This window comes from Lampetra fluviatilis, chromosome 5 (assembly GCF_964198595.1).
Source record: "Lampetra fluviatilis chromosome 5, kcLamFluv1.1, whole genome shotgun sequence".
In the NCBI taxonomy this organism is placed as follows: domain Eukaryota; kingdom Metazoa; phylum Chordata; class Hyperoartia; order Petromyzontiformes; family Petromyzontidae; genus Lampetra; species Lampetra fluviatilis.
The window spans coordinates 14,680,990-14,702,171 of NC_136279.1; the positions used below are offsets into that span (position 1 = coordinate 14,680,990).

A 21,182-nucleotide genomic window follows, 5' to 3' on the forward strand; every position below is an offset into this window, starting at 1 on the left:
TCTCCCCTTTATAAATGTTTGGATGCTAAACCAGGTAATACTTATTTAAGGCTGAAAATACAGGAGGTTCAGGACAGATTCTAAACCCGCTTGCTACTGTTGTGCTTTATGGCCAGTAACTGAACCCTCCACTCAGCAGAGAGTAACTTCAAATACCCTGGGGAGATACTCATGGTTTTATATATAACAAGTGCCATTTTCAGACGGCATAAAGGGATTGGACAATAAGCAAACATAATTAAACGTTGTTGCCCTACAGTCACCAGTCAGGTTTTCAAACATATTGGGATTGCAGGTTGCAATCCGAAAGTTCAGATGAATCCGCTGTTGTAATATTCACGTTATTCAATTAAGCCACCGGCACATGGTAACTAATAGAGGAAACCTGACCACTGCACACACACACACATGTGATCATGACTCACAGGCTCGTGTTCCGCTATTCAATATATTTTCTAAAAAGTTTTCGAAATCAATTTTCACGTCGCTTACATCTGCACGTCTCCAAGTGTAATAACATCGGTTGCTAAACACGCACACATTCAAAACACATTCAATATAAATGTATTGAGGCTACTGCCATTAGCGATATTAAAGTCATACTTTTTTTGCTTCTTGAAAGGTATATTTTTTTGTTTCAGTAAAAAGCAGTAAAATATTAGTTTGGCCACCATCCGCCACTTATGGGGCATCACAAGTACTCCAGCCAAACACGCGAGAGTGAATACCCAACCACATCCTTTAGATCCACGTGCAGCACATATCGCAGTCGGGAGTGAGACAGTAAGGCAGTGCTAACACCAACACCAAAAAGCGAACAAAAACTTACAAGGATATACATTGCCTTTGATGGTGTGGCAAACAGCTTGGGAGTGGGGAGTGGAGAGTGCAAAAGCCAACAAAATATTAGCCCTACCCCTGTCCTTTAAAAAACACTATCTCTTCAACTGGCCAAACATCCACCAGCAATAGCACTCCTGATCATAACCCTAACTAAATAGTCTACTGTTAGGACTATCCCTCCAACTGACACAAATCATAAAACTAGCCCCACCTCTAGTGCTTCATTAGGCTCCATTTTACTTTTTGTTCACTTTTCAGTCTTGGTGCTTACATCAGGCATTGCGAGATGCGTTCAAATATTTAAACCATTAATTATTGAATGAAACCTCACCACCCTTGCAATCTACACATTCCATCCAGAGAAGAAATGTAATACTGCACTGGCAAGTTTACAGAGGGCAGTCTGATGGGCATTCTCTTATCAGGGGTTTCTACTCAGCGAAAAGTTGCAAGGATGCCTTGGAACCATTTTTCATATTTTACTGAACCTGGAAGGTATTGTGTCAGCATGTACCAACTCACCACCCAGCGATTCGAGGAACTCTTGCAATTATGGGGTCACGATACAGAGTCATGATTCAAATCAAGCCATAATTTCTATGTCCCATGTTTACCAACTTACTTGTTTTTTCACTCCATTTCCTTGCAGTTTTCTCGAAATGTAACATTCGCATATCATGTACATATCATTGTCATCAATCATAATTGATCAATTGGAACATGCATTATTTGATGCATGTATCGTGACCGTCAGGCTAGCTTTTAGTTGATAAATCGATGCGTCATTACATGCCCGGTTTTATCCTGCAATCTGATCCAGGGGCTATTAACATCCAAGTGTGCACACAATGCAGCAAGGCTCCAGAGCACATGCTATTCAAAGGCAGCTACTTTTTTCTCCACAATTTGCGTTCCATGACAGACTTGGTAAAGCCCTGAGCCAGGCCAAGAAGGAATAGGCCGCGTTTGCAAAGTCTGGCATGACATAAACTACCAGGGTTGTCCATACGGGAGAGATGGGTGACCAAAATAGGAATGTGGAATTTTCACTATAAGCATCCAGCACAGATGAGTCCTGCCCAAAGCTTGGCTGAGAAATGAGACACGTTTTATTTATTTAAATAGAGCAGTTCCATGTAACGTATTTTAAAATAATTTAAATTGAAGTTGTGGATTTCGGCATGGTCTTCAATCACAAACCATTGGTTACATAATTTGACTGGGTGACCCGGAATCATCTCTAGGTGTACCCGAGCCTGATTAGCAGATCCTATATCAGAAGGATATTTATTACCTGTGTATAGGCCTGGAAGGACTCTCCCCCCTCCCCAAATAATGAAGAGATTGAGAAGCATCGGAGAAAGTGGACAACATTAATGCACTTCTTGAAGGACATGAAATGGCTCAGATCTCTGACCATTTATCTTTGACATTGTAGCTGTGTGGGCCTTACATCTTACTGACGAAGGGCATCCACGTAGCATGTTAAATCTGTACAAGTACGGTTAGTGAGAACTAAATGACAAAACCTCACACCAGCACACACAAAACAATACGTTGAAAACTAATGGTGTAATACCCCCCCCCCACGCATTTAAATGAATTGTCACTATTCAGGGTAATGAAATAATCTACTCTTGTTTAACATTGTTGTAAATGTAATGGTCTCTTGTGGCTGGAAGTGTCAAGTGACCCCCACTACATACAATACAAAATATATTGATCCTCACCCATGCGACTGGGTGTATGCATCTTGAGCTTAATAATTAATATTAACTACTGAAATAATGCATCTGCAGTCAACTTGCTTGTCTCCTGAGTTTATTTGTGGTGTTTATCATGGCAAACCATGCAAAACTGTGTAACGTGACTGAGGAGTTTAAGAAGTAGCATTGTCTATGAATCCTTGTTGATTCTCGGTGAGGAGGAAGAATTGTGGATGAAGGGTGGTGGATAACAAGAAGTCAACTGAAAAATAATTTGTGTCTGGAAAAAGAAATTGGTTTGCTTGGAACATTAGGCCATACTGAAAAAGTATTGAAGACTCCGTGAGGGTATTCTGAGAAAGAGTATCTAACTTGTTAAAGGGAAAATGCTAAATATATATAACAAAAGCATCCATGTAGTTTTTCCCACAAACTATCGCCTTAAATGGTCTCAATAGGTTATCTTAGTTTGACTATTCTAAGTTTAGAGGTATTATTTTGACGTGCCTTATGTTGTGCTGATCCAGCAAAAAGATTGATGTACAGTGAGCACAGCGCAACTACATTGCAAGTTAGAAATAATGTGTAAAGTTGGAATGCTTTATGAGAATAATAATTTTGAATGGCACAACACTTATATTTACCATCACTGAATATCCATGACTCTCAGCACGATGCTCTCATAATGTTTTGTCAATATTTTCATTTTTGTGAGGAACCCAGAATGCTCAGAGAAAAGCACACATAAGGGATGTCAGACATCTGTTTGTTATATCGGTTGGTTAGAATTTTACCTCTAAATTCACTAACCTGCTGGGTTAGGAACCTGATGGTATAAATTTTTTGTCCAGAAGGTAGGCATCTCTCATTATCATGGCTCTTACCAGGATTGGGCATTTAAGACTCTTTTCCATGTGACGTATGAGTTACTGGGCACATAAATGTCCCCCGTTGGCAACACCACAACCAGTCAAACATTAACATTGCAATTTTTAGAAAATCTAGATTACTAGTCTTTCTATTGACTGGTTTCCTTTGCTAATTGGAAGCATTATTATATGGGCAGAAACGCTTTAACATCCATTTTCTAACAAATGTGCCTTGCTGGACCACATGACAAAGCGGACTTGTCAAGGTTCCGTTACACATGAAACGATATGAGAATCAATCTTGATTATGAGGTTGTTTAAACAGTTGGGTGGATGTAGAGGTTTTGTCACTCATCACTGAACCACTTTGCATGTGGTCGAAGGTTTGATTTCCATTACAGCCGGCCAATGGGGTAATGTTATTGTTACTATTATTATGAAGGATGCTATTAGATATTAAGTTGATATTAAACACAACAGATGTGACTCATAAGAACGGAACCTTTTTAGTGCCACATCTTAGAAACATCCACGATTTAAAAATGACTCAAGTAAATTATAATGCAGTATTTTAACAACAGTAATGTATACTCTCCCTATATAACTGCAGTACCCAGGTATACCTTGCAAGGTATTACCCTAAGTGGGCTGTCATTGGTTCGTATGATGCTGGAGGATTTCCATTTAATTTGATCATAAAATAAAATTATATTTAATTTACCGGGTCCTTCACATGAAGATGCATACTAAAGGGTGTTTGGGCTTTGCGAGACCTCGATACACAATTCACAATCTCAGCCCCACACATGATCGTTTTTACCAAAACGTTTGGAAAATTGTGTGGACATCATTGAGCGTTCCACCATGGCGAAATGTTTACTACCTCGCGTGGTATACAGGGGCGCGTGGGTTCGATCCCGACCCTGACGCCTGTATGTTTGGAGTTTGCATGTTCTGCCCTTGGAAACGTGGATTTTTTTCTGGGTCCTCTGGTTTTCCCCTCCACATTTAGAAACCTGCGTTTATAGTATTTGGCTGCTATACATTTCCACATAAGCCACTTCGTTGAGCTATCGTTTGTGGTCAGGTCGCTTCTGAAAAATATCTATATAACTCAGTGGGCCTTACCTGGTAAAATAAAAAAAATAGTTTAGATCCATTTTCATTTGCCTTTTACTGAGATAAACCGACCAACTTTACCAATTGTCTCACTTCCATTACGATTTAACTGTCAACCTGGAAGGAGTAGTGACGATGTGATGGCTTAACTCGGCAACTTGAAGGTCAAGTTGGTCGATCACGCAGGGACAGATCTTATTTTACACAATTTATTTAATGATTTTAAATGAAGCTAAATGTGCTGACACCAAAGGAACACAATGGCACAATTATTCATTCCGCGTGGTATTGTCCAATTTACAGAAGAGAACAGAACTTAATAATTGTCTCGAACTGGGCAGCTGTGGCAGGAATCGAACTATTGACCGCGTGTGAATTGGCTCAGTGGTAAGCAGGCAACCCACTCGGTCCACCCAGCCACACAAAACACCAAAGTGCCAATCACGTGAACATATTTCACTCGGAATAAAGAGTCACCACGATAGATGATTCCAGAATCCACATCGTAAATCAAGTTTGAAATCTCACACTACTGTAACAGTGTTGATCATTTGTCTCAGACGTGATGGCTGCAGCCACCAAGCCATAACAAACTGAGAGCTAACGATACACGTTACACCTGACAAATGGTAACACTAAATCTAGTAAAGTCAAAGTGTTAAAACATATCATTAGCAATCCTAAATTATATTCTCACAATCTGCACAAATAGGTCTGACAACAATGTGTAATCAATATCACCAATGTATTGGACAAGCTATTCAAATAACTTGGTTGATAATGACGGCTCAGCGAACAGGCTGAATGAAAGGAAGGCACAACCCAAAGCACGGTTGATTATTGCAGACACCACTTAAGGCGGTGTGTATCCTGGCTCATCCAACGCACATTTGTATCATTTATTTATAAAGTACATCCTTTTTGAGTAAATTTTTAAGGTTGAAGCCTGAATCTTAAAATGTTATGCCATGTCAGCATGATTTATGCATTACAGAGTGATGGGGCGTCTGTGCAGAAATCAAGGAAATCAATACACGTCTCCGATACATTTACACATTCTTTCTGAAATTTAAACCCACTCATTTTGCACATTGAGGCATCAGACTTTATCAATTCATGGCAACAATAAATCTTCCAGTATACATTTGCCTCCATTAATTATGTCAAAGCCTCCGAGTGGTTACATCGGGATGCACGTGCTAAGTGGGGATGCTCTGGAAAACTGGACATTCAAAAATCCAGAATTTTAGGTGGAGCTGAATTAGAATTCGTAAATCTTCAGTTGTGTATTCAGATAAACAAATGTTCATGTTACTGTAAATGGCTATTGTCACTGGATCTTAAACAAAATGTAGCAGTTGTTTTTTGGGTTGTGCTTTCCTTTTTAAGACAGTAAAAAAAAACTAGTGATTCTGCTTGTTCTTAAAACCGGTCAAAAAAATTAACTTAAGACAATGAAACCGAGTCTCCTGGAGATATCTCAAGACTGTGATCCACAAACCCAGTCTCCTGGAGCCAATCTCCAAGATATTCAACCGAAATCCAGTCTTGGAACCAAATCTAAAAACTCCAATTCATAAATACAGTTTCCTGGAGCTGAGTGTCAAAATTCCAAAGCTGATAGCCAGGACTCTTTCGACAATCCCCCGATCCTGAAAAATGGACTTGTGGTCTCAGAGCTAAAGAGCATCGCACAACAGTGGGTAATGTAGCGCACTTTGAGCTGGATGTTTAGCTTGAAGGACTCATGGAGGATCCATCCATATGCTGGTCATATGCCATACTCTTGTTGCTTATGATACATTGTGTCCACTTCCACTGCAGCTCCAGCTCCAAATGGCACAGGTTTTGCGCTTAGCGCGGTAAGTGGCCCACGCCATGTATGGCTCCAAATATTTCATTTTTTGCAATAACATTTTTTTCCCAGCGTCTCTTCAGAAAACATCAGCAACAATTCCCTCGCAGGCATTCGCTGGAGCTTCTTAGTTCAGTGTGCTGTTTTTAAACATTTATTTTACTTAACTATTGGCCCTTATTGGTAAACAAATTACCAAAAATGATAACCATTGTGCAGTGATTACCAATCAATAAGCTGAGCCAAGTATGCATTGGTTGACAGGTGATCAAATCCAGTTGAGTTGACCAAGGGAAGGTTTTTCACTTTGTGGTAATTTCAGGCGGAGCTGATGTTGAGTTGACCAAGAGCAGGTAAACATTTCAGATTCTGCCAATTTTGGTGACATTTCAAGCTGAGTAGACCTATAGGAGTTCAGGATCTTCATTTTTGGTCCAATTCATGAAACACAAAGTATCACATTATATTTAATTATCATAAGCCTTAAAAATTCACAATCTCCAAAAAAAGAAAAATAGACACTTTGCTTGCCATTGTCATTTTCCTTCGTCATTTCAATCTTACATTGACAAGACGTAGATGCAGCAAACAAAAAAGACATTCGAGCGAGTTAAACAATATCATGACTACATCAACCAAGGCCCACACGCCTTCATAACTCTGGGGTCTGAAGAAAACGATTTAGGACGAGTTAAACTAGAAAAGAACGAGAACTTGGTGTCACGCTTGGTCCAGTTGAGCCCATATCCGAGGGCTGATTTGGCAGATAGGCACAGAGTGAATCGCTCACGAATCAACATGGCCAAAGAGGATACTGAAGTCGTGTAACAATGTAACTGCAACATTAAAAATGCTTTTGATATCACGCCCTCTGATATAGCCGCCTATGATAAAGCGCCCTATGTGCCAAGGCATCTCAGCATTGTAAAATCAGATCTCATGAAGAACATTTTGAAACGGAACCACCATTGGCAGCTGTGCCTGGGGGCATATGGTGAACTAAGCATCTGGCTTGCAAAACATGCCTTAGTGTGACAGTAGGGGAGTGATGCAACCCCAATTGGGTAACACTGTAATTGATGGAGGTTTTACTTAATGCCTAAAGTGGCATTTGAAGGATCAGCGGATGTTTACAGCCCACCTACAGCCAACTAGTGTTAGCCACGGTGAGTTCGAGTGGTCCGTAATGAGTGCAGGCAACGGATCAAATATTGCCTACACTTAGCACTGGAGATTCTGATAGAGCTGTTAACGCATTGAAAGTTCTCCATATTGAAAACCATTTCTAGTAGTAGTGTATACATTTAAAAAAAAATTTAAAAAAAATTTCAGGAATGATAAATTATAGAATTTGGTGGAACTTTTAAATAGTGAGACAAGCAAAGACACCCTAAGAAAGTATTAGCTCTGTTTTAGAGACAGGGCTTTGTATCAGATAAAAAAGCAGGATAGCAGTTAAGTCTCAAGACATAACTTGTGGTAAACTCCACAATACAATACATGCATGTTTTATTGGACGAATCCGCAATGAATCAAAGAGCTTAACTCTGTGTCTATTAGCCAGTGGCAAATTTGTAATTTATTCAACTAATCCTATGACAATAAAGCCGAAAGAAGAAAATGGTTGATACTTTTGTTTTTAACTCATACAAATGTGGTAAACAAATTTTCACACAGGACAGTGTCATAACAAATGGTAGTGTGGTTGCGTGGCAGTCTCAATGTGACACAGCAGTCAGAGGGCCGGCCTCTCCAATGCATGGCGCATCCTGTAGAAGAAAGTCTACCAACATTCTACATTCACACACACAATCGAATCACGGCAGTGTTCATGATCCATTAGAATCTGCAAGGATGAACTTCCCAGATCCAATAATTTAAGTCAATACATTGTTCAGAAACAATGCTCCATCCACTCGACATCTGTTGAACACGTGGCCAATTAAAAACAAAATTACTCGTGCGGCACCTGGGTAACCAATTTTAGTCTCGGCGATGCCTTTCGTAAAAAAAAATAAACCCTTCCCACCCGTGGCTTTTACAACACAAGGTGCGGGATGAGACATACCAGGGTATGTCAACATTTGGATGAGCAACCACCTGGACAAAATCGAATCCAAGGGGATGGCATCAAATGATGAGAACAGGATGGTTCATCTCGCCCTTGTTTTCCCTCCGGATTGAACAGCAAGTGCTCCACTCTCATGCCCTCTGACTTACTCACTAATTTTAGGTCGCCTGGTGGTGCAGGAATGTGCTCTTTCTCTGCAAATCGTGCATTCCCTAAGCCTCAGTCTGCACTCTAGGTTCTTCAGATGGCTTAGAGTCCTTTTTTTCCCTGTGTTTCTCTCTTATGTACCATCTCAGTTCGATCAGGAGTTCTGCTCCCATCACTTGTTCCCTTTCTGAAGCCCCTCTCGTTCGTTTGTGTTAAACAGGGATCCCTCTCTCATCTTCTACTCCTTGAAGTCCATGTTGGGTTTGGGACCCTCTGTCTATCGCTCCTGACTCTGCTGCTGTTATTCCATTTATTGCAGTGGCTGCAACAGCCACCAATGCAAATAATTGTATTTCGGCCAACAGTTGCTGTTGTTGCTATTAACCTGTTGCTGAGAATACCTGCTGCAACCCCTCCTCATCCATCTGCTGCTATTGCCACCCGAGAATGCATCCAATGTTGCTGTCAAAGCTTTTACTGTTATCCTCTTACACATGCCGCTACTACTGCAGATTTACCCGCACTCGCAATTCCGCCACGTATTCAGACGCCACTGCTCCTTTTAAATCCCACTGTTGTCAGTATACCTCCCGTTGCAATATCCCCACTACTTCCTGCTTGTTTTCTGTATACTCGTCCAACATTTCCTCCTTCTCCTGTTCCTCCACTTCTCAGTGAATCAGCTGATATGAGTACAACTTCTCTCTCTCCCTTTGGTCCTGCAGCTGCTGCTGCTTGCTGATATGCCTGCTGTAGTTGTTGGTGTAATTAGAACTCCTGCAAGTTTTGCTACTCTGCCAATGTTTATACTGTTCCAGATACTGCTATTGCTTTGATCGTATTTTCCAACTGCTCCTGCTACACCAATGCTTCCAATTCTTCTGCTATTCCTGCTGTTGTCACCACTGATTCGACATCTCCTCCTCCACCACCTTGTGTCCCAACTTATGCTACCGATGCCACCGCTACTACTTCCAACCACTGTCAGTCCTGCTGCTGCTGCTGATGGAGCTGATACACATATTGCAACCTCTCCTGTACCTGCTGTAGCAGCCAATTCCACAGGTACTCTTTCAACACTAGCTGGTCCTGCCACTTCTGATGCTGCCATAATGCCTCCTCCCCCCCCCCAACCCCCGGCTCCAGCTGCTGTCACTGCAGCTCCTCTGCCTCCTATTTAGTCCATCTGCTGCTGTGACTGATGCTGCTGCTGAGCACTGATGGACGTATGTAGGGAGCCGGGGGACGTGAAGGGTGGCGGGGAGGCGGGGGGCGGCAGGGGCTGGGGGTGCACGAGCGCCAGTTTTGGGGGCAGCTCAGGGGGGCACATCCCCCCCCCTGGCATGAAGCGCGCGGCCTCCCCGCCACCAACACTGCCGGTGATGGAGTGGCGCGCCTTGTTCCGCAAGGCCTCCGCAAAGCTGACCTGCAGCACAACCGCGACAAATACCACCACCACCACGTCACACGCTGCGGGTCAAGAGAACATGGCACACACAGCATGCAGCCCCCCCTCACGTTATGTGGAATGAGTGCATGAATGAATTAATGGGTGTTTTAATGAGTTAATGGCTAAATAAGTGGATGATTAGGTTAATTAAATAGTGTTATTTGTACAATTCAGTATGGGGTTAAAGTGAACGAGTCGAGCAAAACCTCTCGGAAGTCGGATTTGAGTTAGGTAACAAATCAGAGTAACCCAGGAAGGCTCCTCGAAATTTTTTAAGAAACCAAAAACACAACTCAGAGCAGAATGCGGTTTGCGTGCTAATAAAGCCGTGCATATCGGTTCCGCGGTCTGTCTGCATGCATAAGTCGACAGCCAAGAGCTTTGCCGGTAACAGTAATTTTGTTGATAAATTATTCTTGTTTTTTACAGTAATACCTCTATTAACGAAGTAGATGCATTCCACGGTGTCTCTTCGTTGTCAGAAACTTCTTTGCCAGAGGAAAAGGGATGCGTTCCAGGAGTTCAGAGAAGGGGGGTACAATAGGAAAACATTGGTGCACAGAAGCCTTCACTTTGTCCGCTTGGTTGACAATGGTCTTTAAGGTGGACTGCTCGAGCAATGGAGGGCAGCAGAGGGAAGTCTGGCGAAGAATGCCGTTAAGTGGCTGCTGATAATATAACCAAACCTCACTGGATTGTGCCTACAGGGTGCGCACAGCATTTCGATTTTTACTCTTTTGAAATGCTTCGCATAAGTTCTAAAATTTGTTTTCGATTTTTTATGTTCATGTTTTCGATATTTTTTTGCAAATATAGAGGGTCAAAGGGTCCAACCATGGCCAAATTCGTTTTAAATGAGCTTCGTTCCCTGAGGAGTCGTTAACAGAGGTATGACTGTAATTATTTACATTGTTATTTGTTTTGAAAAGCATACTTTAATGAAAAAAGAAATAGTCAAGAAAATAAAAGTAAGAAAAAAACCAGAGAGAGTGACAGTGTAGTACCCTTGGATGCCTCTTCAGCCATCCACATGCTCTGGGAGTGCTCTCACTTTTTAACGAGCTTTTATTTAAAGACAAAATATATTCCACACACCAACTACCCTTTTGCAAAGAATGAACCTAGGCGTTCAATCTTTCATTCATGGTGATAGCAAGTGACTTATATTAAACAATATAGTTGTGAGTCTTACATGTCATTACATTGTAAATAATCAGTTGTTAAAATGTAATCAACTGTTATCAAGTGCTTTTTTTTATGTTGGGTTTTAATTGTGTAAAAGTTATTTAAATCACGTCATTTTGCAAGTATTAAATCATTTTCAGTAAGCTGGACATCCCCTATAACCAGAGAGGCTTCCCCAATTAGTCCGGCGCCAAGAGGTTTCACTGTAAATTAACAAGGTAAAGGAATGTGCAGAAAATGAATGACTTGATAGGCCTGCGACCTGCAGGCCCCGACGTGGGTTTCAATTGAGTGAATGAGCAACAGAATGATTAGATCGATGTGTGAATGAATGAGTGAGGGAGGGGGACCTGGTATCTGCGGGCCTCGGCGCGGGATTTGCAGCAGAACTCCACGAGCGCCACGAGCATGGCAAGGCCAAGGCCCCCGACGAGGATGTAGAAGACGCCGGCCACGTTACTCAGGCTCAGAGCGCTGGTCTTGTCCTGCTCGCGACATGCATGGTGTGGCATGCCGATGGGCGCACGAGCGGGAACGATAATATGGGACGACACACGGGGCCAACCAAGTGATGCAAGGTGGGAGTGGACACGATAAGGCGATACATGAGTGGTGGACACGAGATGACACAGAATTGAAAATGGTGGAAAAGTGGAGCCATGCAGAGAACCATGGAGGTACACAGATAGGGTGGACACAAGGCGCGACAGAATGTGTGTGCCCAAAGGTGGGCACACACGGACATGACACAGACATCGCATAATGCGGATTCCATTGGTGGCCAAATAGGGATGACACACGAGACACCACATGGACAAGTGGACAAGGATGGGATAGAACAAATAATGGGTCACACAATGAGTAGATGACCAGGTGGACACCAGAAGAAGAGACACGGGCCAGATGATGTGTGTAAATATAACAGCACATGCAGGAGACACTTAGACAGATGGACAAATAAAAGGGTGGAAACATGAGAAACAGTTGTGAATTCAATGTTTTAAAACCCCATTTCCTCTCTAACTCAGCATGCAATTCAAGCTCGCTTAAATGTGGTGACACAAGGAGTCTCCGTAGAATTCTCGAAATGAATTTACAGTGCACCTGTCACAAGCAATGCAGTTGACTCTACAAATGTTGCACAATCACGCCTGCTTCACATATGCATCTGTAAACATTGTTGCTTGTTGCCAACAGTACAGTTGCATGTTACATTATCTGTGACATACACACGCCCCGTTATAGCCTGACTGGCCAGCTGACAGTTAATCTTATCATGCTATTCACGAAGCAGAGAATAAGGAGTTGATTGCCCAATGCATCCCACCATTCATGGTTTCCATTGGGCAGTCATTGTCGATGTGATCCAAGATGAACTGCCCTTCATAGGTCACTAAACATTGACCGCTTTTTGTGTGATTATTTACAATGTTTGTACAAGTCATAAACTTCTTGCCAAATGCAGACCAGATAAAATTCATGAGGGCTTCCCCATATCGTGTTGTTTGACTATACTTTATCACGATGCTCAGTGTATGTTGATGGTGGTAAAGTATACACGTGGGAGTATAGAAAGTAGATTTATAACAATGGATTTAGCTGGACCTTGCTGTACACACAGAGCCCTGCTGCCAACTAAGACAACCTGTCACAGGCTCGGGTCTGTTTACTTTCCGTTGTTGGTTGTCTTCAGACTCATTTGGTCAAAGGGCATAGCATAAGCAGGAAGATATTCCTGGCGTCTGTTATCACAAAATATGAATAGCAGCGCAATCATCAAGTAATCCGCAATTTTAATGGATTATGGGAATCTGAGGGTGGCATTTGAACAAAGTAATTGGCCAGAATAGTGTGTGTTATGTAATACAAGCAACAGAGTGTACACCGAGGCACAATGCTTCCTGTGGAGAATTGAACAATATTGTAAAATGCAACTGGACTACACAAGACGAGGTTACACTTTTTCATTCCAGCTTAAGGGACTCATCAAAAAGATGAGTTTAAAACTATGCCTAAGTTGTGGAAAAACTACATGTACAGTTCAATAAATATGCTTTAAATTCTGTTGTGGCTGAATCACTGTTGAGCCAGATTTCCATTTTCCTGCCTTGTGTCACAACACAAGCTATACACAGACAGAAATACAAACCGACGTCACTCAATCATGTGGTTCTTTGACTGGGTGAGAGCCCACACTGTCTATTTTGCAAAGCCGGGATTCATGACCTGCGCTCATCTGTGTCATTACTCAAATTGCATCATATGATTTACAAATTCATCCCAATTGTGCAATTTAGGATCACAGTCATGTGGTGGCAAAACACCTGATCCATCGACTCTTTGGGCAGCATGGTATGCGTCACCAAATGGTAAAACCCCGAAAAAGACCACTGAACCAATCTGCCGTGCCCTCAACTCTCAACCAACGTGTGCCTCCTCAACAAACTGCCTCATTAATCGCAACTGTGAGACAGTGCTCTTGCACACTGTTGTTAATAGCGACTCACGCACCTCATCACCAAAAAGCCATTGTCAATCCACTACCGAATCATTATCATCCTTCATTATTCTTGAGCATGGTCCATCATTCCTGCCAGCCATGACGTGTTCTGCCCAAGCCCATTTAATTTTCCTAACAGTTTAAATCATGTGATCAACCTGCAATTGTTTTGTTTTAGAAGGTTCTCTGTATCATTATTTTATAATGTATGTTCTATAACCCACCCATTACTCTTTCCATATCTCAATGTAAATTAAAGCAGGCTTGTCCCCATGGTTATTTTTGAACTATTCTTTTTTTGCAATGAATGAACATAATTCTGAATAGTACATAAATTCATCCCAATTGTGCAACGCACGGATAAAAAACACAATTCCTGAGGTATATTGGGACGTTATTTTTCAAGGTTAGATTTAATTCTGCCTATTTAATAATTTGGATACCAATTCACCTAAAATTACTGTCCTAGGTACACAAACATTTTCTCTTTTCAGGTTGTGTCCCCATGACAGATCTCCACTTATTTAGTGGACTTGTTGTCACATGACTTTATTTTGCAGCCTAATTTATTACATTATTATAACATTTCCTGTAGTTTATTTTCATCGAATATAACAATGGCTGTCGTCAACAACTATGATGGTTAATGTTTTCTCTATTCATACCGATGCATCGATTTTTCAATAGAGTTTTCAGCAAATACATTCTGTCACGGTGAATAACTTTTTTTAAAGCATGTAGCCTTGTCCAACTCTTAGTAAGTTATTCATGTACTCATAGTTTTTATTTCTAAATATATTTTATTCAGACCTCGGTGATTGACTTAAGCTTTTGACTCTCATCAATTTAGAATGCCCTTTCCTAGCCTAAAAATGCAAGGCTCGAAGAAAATTGAATTTTCATTTGTCTTTTCACTTATCTGATTCACAGTATGTGTATTTGCTCGATGGTGGGAAACTTTTCCCACTGCTTGCTCCAGTGTATGGTCGATCTCTAATTGTTTTCATTACTCTTTCCCCAATGATCTTTGTGAACTATTTATATACTGTATGTAGGATAGGCTACCATTCCACGTTTGCAATTTCAGCCCTCTATGCTGCACAAAGTCAAATAAAATGTAAAATCCAATTAGTAAAATTAGGTGATTTTGCAGGCTGACCATCAATCTTGATAGACAAAGATAACTAGGTTTAAACTCTAGTGGCTGCCCGTATTTGAACCAAGGCTACTGGTACAGTAGACTGGCAAATACTATAATCAGCTTAAGACACAGATCCAGCACGTCATGAATCCACAAAACTGCGTTTTCCAAGTCATTATTTCAAGAATTGGCTCCAGGAGCCCAAGTTTCAAGATCAGTGTCTCTAGACTCATCTCAGGAAACAAGTTCAAGATCAGTGTCTTGGAGAATGGTTCCAAGACACCTGGTCTGAAGATCAGCATCTTCATCTTCAGACTTGCATCCAGGAGACCAGCTTTCAGGAGTAATGTCTTAAGACTCAGCTCCAAAATACCTAGCTTTAAAATCAACATTGAGACTTGACTGGAGACTGTCTGGGTTTGGATCACCTACTTATTTCAATGAGATAGAGTGACCTGGTATCTAATTGGATGGAAAAAGAGTGATCTGCATCAGATTAGCTGGGATATTGACCTGGTTCTCTGATTTGCAGAAGTAAAAAGATTGATTGGCTAGATTGGAGCAACGAGTCTCTAATGTTAATCACACCGTTACATGAAAACCCACTCTACCATGGCCTCAACGTTTCTGGAGGCAGAATGCCCCCTTTTCCCCCTATGATCCTGTCACTATCAGAGCTCTCCCCCGCCAAAGCCACCTGGCCACCCCTTGAGATGCGCCTCAAGCCCAGTGGTGCCGTGGGGTCACAACACTCACCTTGCTCTGGGCGTCCTTGGCACCGCACTCTCCCTTATCGTACCACCACTTGTTTTTGAGTTTGTCTAGCGTCCCTAGCTCGCTCAGTTTGAGCACCGCTAGGTTTACCCGGGTTCTGGGGGTCGAGTGGCGCACAGGACGAGTGTGGGAGGAGGGCAGATCGAGCCCGATGTTGTTGAGCCCCAGTCACCAGGATTTAGGTGGGCAGGTGGTGTCAGGAAAGCAGAGACAGAGAGAACAACCAAGAGGACGGGACGTGACGCAGACAAAGAGAGAGGGAGAGAAGTGGAACAAGAGAATGGCGAGAGAGTAAAGGAAAGGGAGGGTGAGATGAGAATAGAATGTATGGAGGAAAAGATTGGGAGGAATGACATCAGAGTGGGAGATGTAGGAGAGTGAAAAAGAGTGGAATATGGAGGGAGAGTAATAGAGAAGTGACATAATATATATAGGGTAAGAAAGGAAAAGAAAAGAGGGAGAGATTTTGGAGAGCGAACATACAAGAGTGGAAAAGATGGAAAAAGACAGAGAAATAAGTGGAGAAATGAAGAGAGGCATAAGACGGAGTGGACATTAATGGGTGAGGGGAAAGTGATTGCGAAGGGAGGAGAAAGAGGATATAATAGAGGGAGGAAAGTTAGTGCCGAAATGAGAGGGGAGATAGAGAAGAAAATGCAAAAAGGTAATAAGAGTGTTTCAGAAATAGGAAGACTTAATGGGATTGGGAGAAAAGGGTTTAAAAAGAAAATAAAAATAGGGCCAAGAGAAAAGATAACAGGGGGACATGTGTGTAGGGGAAAATAAATGACAGCATGTGGAAACAGGGTACAGAATAAATAAAATCAAATAAACCGGGAGTTGAAGTGATGAACGGAGAGGCATGCAGAAATATTGAGGAAGAGAAGGGGTGATAGGCATAGTGAAAATGAAAACAGTGAAAAGTGAGGGAAAATAGTGTATATACAAAGAAGAAAAGAGTGATAAGCCAAGGTGAGAGAGTTTGCACGGGAGACAAAGTGGTAGTCAGACAAATAAAACATGATAAGAGAAAGAAGAGTACTGAGTTTAAAAAAAATGTGATAATGGAGGCAGAGAGAAAAGTGGAAGTTTGAAGAGAGGAGAAAGAGAGACAGAGGCAGACACAATAGGACGCACGGGAGGGCGGGGCAACATAACAAACATAACAGCAGTTATGTTGTGTTACTACGAATGATGTCCATTCCCATCAGGTCCGCACGTGTCAATGACGTCACAGACCCACCACGAAATCCTCTCTGAAATGGCCACCCAGACCGCACTACGGCAGGGATGGGCGACCATTGAGATTCATAACCACCTACCAATTGGAAAAAAAACATTCACTGTTATTACGATACCCAGCACGTGTCACTTAAAAATCTACGATTCATCAGCCTAATTTTTGGTAATCCTATTTTGTAAATGTGGATTTGGCTATGTATTCTCAATGTGATGCTTCGTTAATGGGAAAAAATACTTTAAAGTGACTTTAAAGTTGATTCGGTGACGTCACTACGGTAATGTACCAGAATGGAAATCATGCAACCGACATCACTCGTGCCGCAGCTTCGGTGACGTCAGACTTTAAAGTATTTTTTCTCATTCATGAAGCGTAAATGTCATATGGGACGAGGCCAGGACACACAGGTGTGGGTTGCATCTTTACGCAAGTTCGAGAACAAACCAGACTCAGGTGAGCCACATTGGCGAACGCTCTTTATGATAAATGATAGGCGAGTTAGGGGCGTGGTGGGACGACGTCATCACGAGTCGAGCACGTGGCCCCCGCGGAACCTGAAGAATAATCGACGGTCACGTGATCACGCCCGTTCGTCAGTGCTGGATCACGTGACAAGTTCGCATTCGAGGTACGACCGAGTGGCTGGCATTGTAATCATAATGCTAATACTGCAATGATAATAATATGGATAATAAATGCATACCAGTCAACCCCTTATCAGTGCCTACCTTATTACAGACCAATTCAGACCTTATTGGTCACCCCATGTCCTTATACATCTCAACGTTCATCCTACAATGGCCCATCACAAGGGAGAAACACAAACAAATAGACAAAAAATGTTTTCCCATATTGAAACGGCTATACGCCGTATGGACCTGAAAACTCAATTTCCTTGTGCAAGAATACGGGTAAACCATATGGGTTTACAGGTATGTAAATGTGTAAAATATATACCGTAGGTCTTCTTATTCAAATAAATTCTAACTTTTTTTATCAGGTTACATCATGAGATGAATAATTATATACGAAATTTTCATTGAGCGGTGGGTGGACCCATCTTGTTTTGACATCAGACACTACCATAAAATGCCTCTTGAAACCAAACTCAATTGAATTGGAATTTAGGGGTAAAGTCAGAAAGGCTGTACAAATAAATATTATCTTCTTGGTTCTTTCGGTAAAGTCACGTAGAAGGGAAGTAATAAAATAATAAAAATAAAACATAATAAAATAAAACAATTCTCACGACGTTTCGGCCACAACGCAAGCAGCCGTCCTCAGGCGAAGAATGAAGCGCCTCCAAGCTTGGAGCGTATATTTAAGCTGGGTTAGAGGGGGGGAGGTGGGAAGAAGAGCGCCTAAACAAAATAATTTGCATATCAAGAGGAATTCAGCATATGGAAAATGCGTAGGAGGTGGGCGGGGGGGGTTCCAAATCAATACTATGCCCGTGCATTATGCAGGATTAGCAGCCTGAGGACGGCTGCTTGCGTTGTGGCCGAAACGTCGTGAGAATTGTTTTATTTTATTATGTTTTATTTTTATTATTTTATTACTTCCCTTCTACGTGACTTTACCGAAAGAACCAAGAAGATGAATCCCTGCAGTCACGAAAGCTTTAAATCGAAATAAATATTAGTTTTAAAAATTCGAAGGGAGTACTCTGTTCGCGCACTATTTATGCTGCGCGCGGTGGTGAACACAGCACTCTGCAGTCACTCCGCTTGCATTGATGTACCACATCATTATGCGGTGATGATGGTACACTGTCTTCTCCTTGGACATCACTATTCACTAAAAAATATGATAAAAGTAAAAGCTGTTGAATAATTACGTTTATAGAATTGAAGAAATAAAAGTTTAATTTATATTGCACATACGTGAATTAAATTCAATCCTGTTTGAAAAACTTTGTCCGGGCTTCCACATTCAGTGAATCTCAGCCTTCCACCTTTGCTTTATGGTGACGGTTACTTGGCTTAATCAATACAGCAGCGAGTTTTATGTGATATTAAATTACAAATATTAAACTGTAAATATTTATTTGTTATTACATTATAAAGTGAGAGTGAATGTTCGTGTTATTTACGTGTAAATGTAATATAAACGTGATAATTTAGCATGACCTAATTACTGTATTTTGTCAATATTACAGACTTCCCCTATAACTAGAAAGGCTCCCCCCTCCCAATTTATCCGGCTTCAAGATGTTTTACTGCGTTTCTAAGGTCCCTTCATATGCTAGGTAGTGCACCTTCTCACATGGCTTGCCTTTGGATTTGTAATCCCCCGAGGGCACCATTACATGGCAATCATTTGTTATTGTCCACACAGATGGAATTTAGTTCAGTAGTTGTGAACCTGTGAGTGCCCCCCCCCACTTCCATGGCAGTGTGAAAGTGGGGGCTGGGCTATTTTTTTGGGGGGGGGGCATACCAAAAAGGTTGAGAACCACTCATGCAGCTAAATAAAGTTACTGCACTTGAGAAGCCATTTAAGCACAGGTGGCAGAGTGTCCTGTGCCACCCAGGCACCGAGACAAAGTACCCCAAATTATTGTTTTAAACATAAGTGATAAATGATTAATTCAAATAATGTATAGCCCTGTGCCAATCCACTGCTGGATGAAAGCGTCCCCATGCCATGTTGGTCATATGGGCTGTTTGCCCATACTTCACCATGCCGGTCAGTGCGGGATGGTGAAGGGGGCAGGGTTCAGGACCTATTCACAGTTGGTGAACCAATGCACCACTATCCCAACATAAGTGATATTGTAACGCAAAATAGAGAGGTAAAAACAGAGGTAGGGTTCAGGCCTACGACTGCCTGCTCATGCCACTGCTCGCAGAAGGACCTCCACTATGGCGACTTCCAGGGAGCCCCACGAGAGGGGACTTGGGTTTCCTCTTCTATGCTTGCCATACGTTGTTGTAGAGTAGGGGTGGGGAACCTTTTTGCCAAGGGCCATTTGGATATTTATAACATAATTCGCCGGCCATACAAAATAATCAACTTAAAGATTAGCCCGTTATATTTGGTCAAACATTTAATTAACTAACCCCTAATGTGATGGCTGAAACTGCTTCTCTTTGGCGAGGCGTGGTGATGTTAGCCGGTATTGATGATGTTGCTGCTACTCGCAACTGCTTTTCCAGGTTTGCTTCTAGATTTATTGAATTTCGAGTCCCGCCTGCGGTTGCCTTGGCAGGGTCACACCAAATGATTTCGTGGGCCTCATACGGCCCGCGGGCCGGACGTTCCCCACCCCTGCTGTAGAGGATTCTGTATCCACACTTTACCTCATCACACGTGTCCTGCCAATTGACTGTGGTGGTGTACCCATTGATTACAGCAGCCATCCAGCAGTGTTATATATGTTAACGCCGTTTTAGCAGAACCGAGTATAACATTAAACTCACTACTGGTGTCTCAAACGAGCGTTAGTGACTGCGAGTCAGTGCTCGAAATTCTATATTGCGATGGCGAGGGCTAAACCCGTTTATCAAAATGGGGAATATTTTATCACTCAACAGAAAATTGTAAAATATCATTGCAGTATTATCACATTGTTTTGTGTATCAAGATATAACTAAATTGTGTTTGATGCAAACCTTGATTGAAATGTATTCGATGGTAGTGGACTATAAATCAACTGAGTGATTAATTCGAGATGCCAATTAAGCGGACGTCCGTGTCACCGCCGATTATTGCGGCAAATTTACATTGCCAGGCCGATTAATCGAGCGTTCGAGCACTCCGCGCGATTAATCGACTGCTGAGCCCTCACGCTCAGGGTGATCCATCGAGCAACTTGGCTTGCCCAGAGAGATTAATCGACCGTCAGCCGAGTTCATGAAACTGCAGAGCCCAGCACATTCAGGTCAATTAATCAAGTTATTGAGTCAAAGTAACTCAGGTCCAATAAATAAAAAGCCGAGTTTCTTTAATACCCAACCAGATTAAATCGAGCCACCGAGCTGGTCAGAGTAACCACCAATTGTGCATCTAAAGCCGCCCATGGTGGCTGCTGATCAACTCCAAGTGGAACGGCCGTCCCCGTGTGTGGCTTGTAACGCCGTACAAGGGAGGGTGGGGGATAAGAAATTACGCGAGTCGTGTTGTGCAAACCGGCCTTAACGTTTCTGACATCGGCCAGTCGTTAAGCCCATTCATGACGCACTTGTCCGAATGTTACCAATCTTCTCCGTTCACAATTTTCATGCTGCCAATGACTCGGAAACACAAAATGTGTGCCTCGTAGTGGCTTGTTCGCGATTAC

The 21,182-nt window shown here is 42.1% G+C and overlaps 1 protein-coding gene across 5 annotated transcripts in view; it reads right to left on the minus strand.

Annotated features, from left to right (window-relative positions):
* Positions 1 to 434: 434 nt before the first annotated feature.
* The window catches only part of LOC144932635 (glutamate receptor 4-like), a 76,656-nt gene continuing 55,908 nt past the window's right edge, over positions 435 to 21,182 (minus strand). Inside the window, exons 15-17 of one of the 5 annotated variants that reach the window (XM_078856886.1) lie at positions 15,643 to 15,757; positions 11,596 to 11,730; positions 435 to 10,036 (exon numbers count right to left, since the gene is read on the minus strand). In XM_078856886.1, coding sequence (XP_078713012.1) covers positions 9,788 to 10,036; positions 11,596 to 11,730; positions 15,643 to 15,757 — 499 coding nt within the window. In that variant the 3' untranslated portion in view covers positions 435 to 9,787. Of the gene's footprint in view, positions 10,037 to 10,453; positions 10,546 to 11,595; positions 11,731 to 15,642; positions 16,702 to 21,182 lie in introns of those variants that run through there. The other 4 variants (XM_078856888.1, XM_078856887.1, XM_078856891.1 and 1 more) reach the window with 4 other exon arrangements.